The 9,772-nt window shown below is 38.1% G+C and overlaps 1 protein-coding gene across 1 annotated transcript; it reads right to left on the bottom strand.

Moving 5' to 3' along the window:
• Nucleotides 1-845: 845 nt before the first annotated feature.
• On the bottom strand, nucleotides 846-9,772 carry LOC113113685 (polycomb group RING finger protein 5-A-like). The gene is made up of 9 exons (XM_026280081.1): nucleotides 9,591-9,772; nucleotides 8,000-8,249; nucleotides 6,600-6,696; nucleotides 6,447-6,502; nucleotides 4,776-4,835; nucleotides 4,506-4,651; nucleotides 4,320-4,418; nucleotides 3,965-4,054; nucleotides 846-2,858 (listed from the first exon to the last, which is right to left on the bottom strand). Exons 2-9 carry the CDS (start codon nucleotides 8,109-8,111, stop codon nucleotides 2,811-2,813), a joined length of 708 nt encoding a protein of 235 aa, XP_026135866.1. The 5' UTR covers nucleotides 8,112-8,249; nucleotides 9,591-9,772; the 3' UTR covers nucleotides 846-2,810.

Below are 9,772 nucleotides of genomic sequence, written 5' to 3'. Positions count from 1 at the left end.
GTTCCTGGGCATGAGGACGTACGTATTTGTGGTTAAGTATGTGTTGCCTTTATCCCACATGAAGTATTTTTGACCTCTTTTGTAAGATGAATACCAAGGCCAACACACAGCTGAACAAGAGATGCACAGACTAACAGAGGAATGCATGTCACATTCCACTTCCTTGTGCATGAGTGGGGGAGATAAAAAGTGAGTGAGAAAGAGGCAGGGAGCTGTGCATAGAAACAGACTAAAAGAAAGCACATTTCTGTCTTTGTTTTCATTGTCAGATTTCAACTCACACACTAATATCATTTCGTTCATGAAATTTTAGAGAATATCTTTGGACAGCTTCAAAGGTTTTAGTCTGTAAGGCCATATTAATATGAATAATGCGTATTTCTTAGATCGTTCAATCTAAGACATACTAGATCCAATAACAAGATACACTGTCATGCAAGTATAATAGACTTCATAATTTTATCAGCAAAATAAAATATGTTTCTGGATTATTGTTAAAGAAATTACAGAAAAATAGCCACACGTTTTTTTTTCTCATATTTTAATGTTCATTAATTAAATAACAATAGGTCATGAACAGCATTAGGAAGCTTTTCATGTACAGTGTGAACATTTACAAGGGGAACACATAGCAGGCGGTGGGACGTATCAAAAAAAGAATAAATTACCCCAAGCAGCATCATCTATTAGGAAAAAGACAAGCATTGACAAAATCTTTTGATTATAGGTTCAAATATATGTTAAGTGCTTCAACATACAAAAATACATTGTATTTATAATTAGAGCTCAAAGACACTTCATATTTGATTTGCATGTTTTCTTAGAGGGGAGGGAATTGGATTTTGGAGAGCAGCCAGTGGCCTTTGTCCTAAACAGACAACATCAAGAATTCCACTGAACTGACAGAGAGTGCAGATGATTTTTTAAATTCAGTACAACAGACCATGTTGGTGTAACATGTATAACAAGTTTTAGCCTGCCATAAGACACATTTGGACAAATACATTTCCGCTATTGGTACATATGGAAACAGTTCACTGAAAACAGTGTTGCCAAGAAATTCAGTCTCATTGGATTCTACGTATATGTATATTTTGATTAACTGTAGTGACTTCCAGCACTGCAGGGACTCTAATTTCTAAAACCCATTGTAATGATTCCTTGATTCCAAAACTGAAATGGAAAAAAAAAACACTAAACAAACCCCAAACACTAAACATTTCACCAGGTGTCATCCCCTGAGATTATCCAAAACAAATGTCCACGTAATAATTCATGTAATTCTGTTCTATGTTGAGTACCATCATATAATCTGGATTGGAAAAGCTCCATGTTTTGAACCCTTAATTCTCAAAATGCATTCTGGAAATGTGCATAAAATCAGTTTGGCAACTTTATCAGTTTGGTCTTCACTTTTTTCTTGTAAATATGAGTTCAAAAGTTAACCTATGACCTTATCTGAACTAATGTTCCAAAATAACACTAGAATATTTCAAACATATTGATTGAATCTCAAACTCTCTTTACAAACATGTCCATGTTGTGTAGTAGAGAAGCACAATGAGAAATATCAGATATTGACTTTTCTTATACTTTGTGGAAGTAACCAAATGTAATTTTGGCCTGTCCTTTGCACAGTTGTTTTTGCAGACATCACAAACTGCATAAAATGCATGGTCTTCATTTGCTACACAACACTAAAAATACACAGATAACGAGAATTATTAACAATCCGGCTAATGTTTTTAAAATTCAGATGTCTGTTGAGGGTGAATCTGATTGCTTCATCTCATTTAAATATATGTCTGATTAAAACAGGAAACAACAGAATGTTTACAACTAACAGCCTGTGAGACAAAGCTGCTCTTCGAGAGATGCAGCTGGCACACTTCAGTCATTCCCCATTCAACAGTTTTCAAAGATGAGATTTCTCAGTGAATTACTGCATTAAGCATATCTGGCATCAGTTATTGTTATATCAATTCTATTAAGATAATGATCTAGTTTGGGTGAAAGTAAGATTTGGCCTCAACTCGATGTGAAGGAAAAATGCTTACCCAGTGCCTTTCAATGCTGTTATTTTGGGGCATCTACAGTGCTCTCATTCAATTCCATCTGAATGAGATCCATCAATACTTCAGACCAGAGCCAAAAACACCATCGGAGAAAAATGAGAGAGTGTAAGGGAAGATGGAAAGAGGCTGAGAAAGTGAAGGCGAGTTTGTGTGATCGAATATATGAGGGACAATGTGGGCAGTCAGAGCAAGTGAGTAAAGTAACCAAAAAGATAAAGAGAGAGTTTAAAGGTAACACAGAACAGCAACAATACAGCGAGGCATTTGGATTTGCCTCTAGTGCAAACTCTTAGATAAAATCGCCTAATAAAACAATCTAAAATCTACTGAGACTTCATCTTATTCCTTAAACTTGTCACCTGGTCGGGGTGCATCTTTGCGATGAGTTTTAGCGTACTCTCTGTGCTAGATTGCTATCAGATAATCCCAACAGGCCACTTTACGCTAAAATGTCATCATACAGACAACATGCAGAGAAAGCTTTGGAGGAATGTAATCAACAAACTTGATACAGTGCCAGTGGGTGGAGTCACAACTGTGGAAATGGAAATTAAAAGAGGGAGGAATGGAGGAGTAGAGGCTGAAGCAGCGCACAGGAAGAAGTGAGCAGTCCTGTCAGTCATGGGGCTTTGTGTTGTTGTCTTTCAACAGAGGCACAATCATTCAGCTTTTCTGCTTTTTGTTCATCTCTTGACATTAGTCTGCATGAGATTTCTGCAAAGCCGTAAGTGCTGTTTAACCAAAGTCGATCCTTGGACGGTACTCGAGAACCATGGGGTAAGCCTGGGGTGCAAACAAAAGTAAAGAATGACTTTGAATATTCAGATTTAAGCAGGGTATCATTTTCACTATATCGTCATATCGTCCTCTATCTTTCTCTCTTGTGGTGTAAAAGACAAGGACACAAACCTAGGGGCATTGATGTGTCCTCTGATTTTGTGTCAGCCTCTAGTGTGTATGTAACTGGAGAAATATGACTCATAGATCTGTCAGTAGCTGTGAGCTTTTTTTCTTTTTTTGCTCCTGCCCCCCACAATCACCACCAACTCAGCGACAGCTGTTCACACTTCTCATGAGCACACACACACAGATTTAAACACACCTACATATTCACGGTCAAACTTACTTTTTTTATATTTTCTTTTTTGTCAAAGTTCTAGTACAGGGTTTTTGTTTTTTTATATTTAGTTTGATGCCAAAGATACCAAATTATGATGATCCCCTTAGAAGGGACCCCCTTCCTAATATATTACGGTGGCTATAAACTTTCCTTTATAAACACCTTTGTATTTATAGTGATATTATTAAGACAACATGATTTCATAATTAATTAATTAGATTTATATTGCCATTGTACTAAACCAGGGGTGTCAAACTCAGTTCCTGGAGAGCCAGAGCATAGTTTAGATTTAATCCTAATTAAACACACCTGATCAAACTAATGAAGTCTTTCAGGCTTATATGAAAACTACATGGTATTTTCTTACTGGAGCAGAGCTGGAACTAAACTCTGCAGGGCTCCGGCCCTCCGGGAACTGACTTTCAGACATTCCTGTACTAAAGGAAAATGTTAAAGATTCAATGTAACAGAAGTTGCAGATCTTTTCTTCCATATTGTGATGTACAGTGAAACGGATTATTGACAAAAAATAATGGTGGTTACTTTCTAATAATTTCTGTTTTTGTAATACTGAGCTAATGATATCTTTAATCCACGAACCCTGACCTTTTTATTGAGTTATTATTAAGGATGTTTGAAAATCCATATTCCTCCAGGGATACAGGGCTGGTCCATACAGTATAGGTGGTTTTAAGTTTACTATCCTTGTAGAGACATTCATTCCCAACAATACTGACAAAACTTGACCCACACACACATATGCACTTACACTGTCACCCTGAAGTCTCCAGCGAGTGCGGTAGATGAATTCCAGGGTGTGGTCTTTGCCCATGATCTCTCCGTTACACAAAACATCGAGCTGTGAGAAACAGGTACAGTCAAAATTAAGCAAATTATGTTTCATGAAATCAAATAATAGGCATATAATGAGTGTGGCATGTTTTGTATTACATACACATTTAGTAAAACCCAGAAACCATTTTCATTGTCTATCAAGTTTCACAAATGATGGGTAAGGGCTCATTTATTAATATCTGTATTGACTCTATTAACTCTCAATACACACACAGAAGCATTTGCCTGTGTTGAAAGCCCTCTGAGACAGTAATAAAACAGTATTTTACCTCATAAGAGCTTGGCAGCTTTAATTTTACACAGAGGAACTTCTTAATGGTTCCCACTGTAACACGAGTGGAGCAACGGATGAATTTCTTCATTAAACCCTGTTGCAGAGACAAGAGGTGCATATTATAAACATGCACACATACAAATACACATACCATATTTTGAACTATACTGTCTATAAGTACCTTAACTATGCTTTCTCCTGATTGCCCATTGTTTCGTAGACAGTCCAGACAAATAGCGATCTGAGGATCACTCCTGTGGTAGTCTCCACCTTTCCCATCATCGTCCTCTTCATCACTCGGGTGAGCTTTCTTAGCCATAGGGCCGTCTAGAAGAAAGACAAAGGAAATCTGGCTTTTAACTTTAAAGTATATTGGCATGTTCTGTATGTGTATATGTGACTGTGTGCATGAGAGGTTGTGGATTTTGTGAAGGGAATAGTTAAGTATTACCTTCTCCATTTGATAAGATCTTATTTTTTCTCCAAAACTCACTTTCCTGTTGTTCCTCCTCTAGTAAATAAACATAATCATTTAAAGAAAGTATGTTAAGAAGCAGTTTACAGATTTAGAAACACTTACTAACCAAAACACAACCATATAAACCACATTATAGAGAATAAAGTATGCATGTCTGTGTGTGAATAGGGCTTGCATAGACTAGTCGGGGAGTCAAATTATCGACTACTTCAACCACTATTTGGCGCTGTTGGAAACAATCGACTACTCGAGCATGCATTAACCATAATGGATGCACAGACTACGTGAATTTTAGGATTACAATATTGCATGTAGCTGTTACTTTCAATGACTTTATTTGTGTTGCATGTAAAATTAAAATATGTAATTGTAATAATAAACTTCCTACTCATCGAGAAGAAGGAGGCGGGAACCGGCGCACAATCAAAACGAAACTTTAATAATTCAAAATAAACACAAAACGGTGTAATAAATAAAAAGCAAATAAATAAAAAGCAAAACATAAAATATGGTCCAGGCCTGGTCCTCTCTCCTCGTTCACTATAGTCCCTCCAGTTTTATATCCTTCCATCTCCTACGTGGGACTCGATACCGGCGGTGGGGCGCAGGTGTAGCTCATCTCCAATCACTACACCCTGCCTCACTCCTCGTTCCCACGCCTCTCGGCCCCGCCCCACTTGCCACAGTAATGTAATAATTAGCGGTGTGCCCGAAGCAGAATACCTTACTTGGAATGGCATGGATAATGGCTTCAAAAACAAATAATGGACAAGGAATAATTCTACCTGAATATTCGGCTGAGGCTGGCACAGCCTGATGTTTGCTATAAAACAGCTGAGTCAGGAGATCACGGCAATATTATACAACATACCTCTAAAGTTACGAGTGTGAAGTGAATGAATGTAAACCTTAAGAATGAAAAGAGTGCAAAGCAAACAGCGCATTGCTGTTGCATCTCTGTGCATCTCTCATAAATCAGAGCTTGGTAAGAGTAATATCACCTATATTAATACAACAAAGACATACTATTGTTAGTATATATTTAAAAGGCAATGATTCAAACCTTAGGCTACGATATGATACGAATAAATGAAATAAGCACAACATGCTCACCAAACGAACAGCCGCGTTGCTTGTCTCAGTCTCTCAAAAACCAAACCAGTTCTCTCTCAAGAGTAGGCTAATAATCAACTTAGATACAGATACATTTTCTATTTGGCCTAGATGGTGGAATAACTTTTCAGGAAATATCTGTTTTAGGCTTATGATCGGGGCTAGGTGCTTCTACACCCTTGTTAATTAGCTCTCATTTCACACTGATTTTAGGAATAAATTATGGGTAGGGTTAAGTTTTGGTTAGGGATTGGGTTAAGTCTATATTTTTGGACAGTAATGTTGATCCAGGATCATCAGAAGATGTTGATCTAGGAATATATCTTATTTGGCAAAATCACAGTGACCCACATTTGTTTAGTGAAGTTCAAAAAAAGACATGCTTATAGAGTTCTGCGTAATAAAAATGTGTGCATTGAATTAATTCAGTTGTGTTCAAATGATCACTAAACGGTTGTGATTACTCTGACAACTCTGACATGACATCTCATGACAGTAGTCGTGCTACCCTTAATATATGCACACACTCACTCTCTCTTAGCCCAGGCACCAGCTTGAAGATGATTTCCTCCAGGGTTTTATCTAGCCTGCAAGAAGAAAGGCCAAGATACCATGTAAAACACAGAGGATTTGTGTGAACTTAATCTGTGCATGTGAGAAATGAGTGTGGGTGAGTTTGGGTACCTCAGCATCTCTAAAGGGTTGGTTTCATGGACTTGTATCCCACATTCTGGACACTCATTACTCTCCTCAAAGTGCTGAACGATACAACTCTTACAAACTAGAGGACAGTGGAATAAGAATAGAAGGAAAAGCAGAAAAGAAACAAGAGAATGAGAGGATTCGGGTCAAATTACTCTCAATCTATCAAACCGTTTTCATTCACTTTTTGATAGCTCATACATAACACAGGTCATTTAAGTTAAAATAATTCCATATAGCTGTCAGAGGACATTTTATAAATCAACAAAAACTGAGTGTACCAATTAAAATGTCAGTATTTAATAGATAAATGTTCAACTAAATGCCACCAATACATAATTTACACTCACAAAACCACAAATAAAACTAGAAAAAAGCAAACTGTCTGATACACTAAAATAATTTGGTTAGTTTTGTAAAGTTTCATTTTAGTACTATTTTTATACAATTAACGTGTTAATAATTTCATATATCTTTTTATACTTTCAGTTTTCATATTAACTTCAGCTTATATTTTATTTCAGCTTTATTTCAGTTACCCAAAACTAGGTAAAATTCTACACCCTAAAATTTGTAGTTTTAGTTAGTCACTCCCTTACATTACTGGATTTTTTGAAGGTTATCAAGTCACTTTCAGAGACCCTGTGCTCTCAGACAAACAACCACTGCTTACACTCAAAGCTGTATCTACCAAACATTAGGATACTCTCTGGTGGGTCAGACAAAGAATTTAGATGTTAAAGGGTTAATTCACCCGAGAATGAAAATTTGTCCACCTTCTGCTCACCCTCGAAACAGTAACCTGAAATAAAACGTCCTTCACATGGCTCCAGAGGGTGAATAAAGGCCCCCTGAAGCGAATTCATGTGTCTTTGTAAGGTAAATATCCAGATTTCAAATGTAATAAACACTTTTTTTCTAACATCTGATGACAGTGGGGCATGGAAGGTGTGCAAAATGTAGGATCACTTTATTTCACGTCTTCTGAACTGTTGACAACAAGCACCCGCTTACCCCATTGAAAGGCTTGAAAAGCAATGACAATTTTTTATAAAAAAATGTATTGGATTATTCTGAAAGAGGAAAGTCACATACATCAAGTGTTAAACAAATAGATTTTAGAGACAAGATATGAGGCAGGTCAGATAAGCAGGTGTGGGCAGGTCTAAGTGACATACAGTTGCCATTTTTCCATTACATAATAATGACACTAGCAGCAGCCATCTTTGGAAACAAAACTATTCCAGAAAGAGGCCAGTTTATTCTGACACATTTCTAATAGCGACTATTTCCAAAATATTCTGTTTGTTTTTATTCTCAGAAAGAGAAAAAGAAATGACGCAGGGGACTTAAAGAAAATGTGTGATTCAAGGATGACTTACAAGTGTGCAGGCATTCTGTGACAGCTGTGGGCTTTATCAGGTACCCACGGCAAATTGAGCAGGTGATATATCGGTTGAAATCTCGGACCAGGTGCTTTCGGTGAGTCGCCATCTCGACTCACAGGTCACAGAGGTCAGGAGATCACAAGTAAGAGTCACAGTGTTGCCTGTGCACCAGCACAGGGTTGCCACTGTGATTTTGCCATCGCCTCAGTATAGAGGCAGCTGTAACTCCAATCTGAAGACATTACTGTTGAAAGAGTGAACTTGGTTTAAAAAGCACATAAAGGTTAAGTTTAGGAATACTTGTTACCAGCTTTTTGAGGCTTTACAGTTATAATTTACGCCTCCACATGACAAGCAAAGAATCATAACCGATTACACCACAAAGTCTATTTTGAAACCAGTCCAACTCAAACCAGATGTGAGCTGATCCTTATTAGTCAAAGTGTATCAGAGTTCAGGACTCCTTTCAGTCTGAAAACTCATAGGAAAGTCCCTGTCAGGAGAGACAGGAAAAGCTAAGGGTGTGTCCTTTCAAGACTTCTTTTGAGTTTTCATTGGCTTGATGTTAAGGTCATGACTCGTGTAAAAATATATACCACATAGCTGAAAACCACAAAATATGGTCACTACCTAATTTAGCCAATTTTCGAGTAAGCATTCTTTCCTTAATAATCTGTTTAACCACTGAAAAAATAGAATATCAAAGACAAATTACTCCAAATTGTTTGGGACACTAGTACAGGCCTCTAAATTTCAGGAACTTGATGGAGGGTTAGCAAGGCATACGAACATCCCAGGATCTGCTCTGACATGAATGTATTTCTTTACACAATCTGACCTTTTTGTGACAACAGGTCCCAATAGCATAGTAAACAGTTATGAAAGCCTAACAGTTCTGCAATCACAAAATCCACCAGAAAAAAATAACGATTATTATAACTAATAGCTTTCTAAAAGCACTTTCTACGAGAAAAATATAACATACATCATAATCTATATTAATGGGTCTCTTAGGGTTAAAGTTTTAAACAGATTAACAAGTATGCACTATTACAGTACTTCAGAAAAGCAACGTCATCGGTCAATCATTTCTCATGACGACGTATTCCTTGTGATGCTCTCTGCCGTTTATGTAATACATATATGTATAAAGAGTTAAAAAACAACTGACAGGCTGCTACGTAATTAATAGCTACCGAGAATGGACTATGATTTTCTCTTTAAAACGCACGCATTATAAACAGATGACCTGTTCCTGTATAGCTTGTTGTGTGCATGGGGAACGCGCAGTGTGTCAGTCCCGTTATCTCATCAGCGTGAGCCGCGCGCACGGGCTTCAAGGACTGCGTGACGTCATCCCCATGGAAATAACACATGGCAAGTTGAGCTCGTCTCGCGACGTCGTTTTTACACTGTGTAATTAGGTATCTATCCGCTCCAATTGAACTGACTGGCGGACAAGCAGTCTCTGTCGTACCACATGACACAATTTCTCCCCTCCCGAAACTTTACACACGTTCGGTGCCCCCAAATCGCTAACGTAACGCATATTCCCACGTTCCGTGGCCATCCGAAATACACTCACCGTTAAAATCCTCTCGCCTCGCTCAGTGCTGGGCCGTTAATGGAGACTGAAAAACGGGGGCTTCTGAAAGCCATAGAGAGTCACATTGTTGCAGCCCGGCGGCGGATCGAGCGCGTGCAGGCAGTGCGTGGCTGGTAAACTCGCGGCCGACGCGGAACTGGCAGCAGCTCGCGCAGAGAGAG

Source organism: Carassius auratus, chromosome 14 (genome assembly GCF_003368295.1).
Source record: "Carassius auratus strain Wakin chromosome 14, ASM336829v1, whole genome shotgun sequence".
In the NCBI taxonomy this organism is placed as follows: domain Eukaryota; kingdom Metazoa; phylum Chordata; class Actinopteri; order Cypriniformes; family Cyprinidae; genus Carassius; species Carassius auratus.
This window is presented reverse-complemented; position numbering and strand designations above follow the sequence as displayed.

Coding starts and splice junctions, on each gene's coding strand:
- LOC113113685 (XM_026280081.1), bottom strand. CDS start 8,111: ATGGCGACTCACCGAAAGCACCTGGTCCGAGATTTCAACCGATATATC. Junction 4,836..6,446: donor GGTGCCTGGGCTAAGAGAGA/GTGAGTGTGTGC, acceptor TTTATTTACTAG/AGGAGGAACAACAGGAAAGT. Junction 2,859..3,964: donor GGAGACTTCAGGGTGACAGT/GTAAGTGCATAT, acceptor TTTGCACCCCAG/GCTTACCCCATGGTTCTCGA.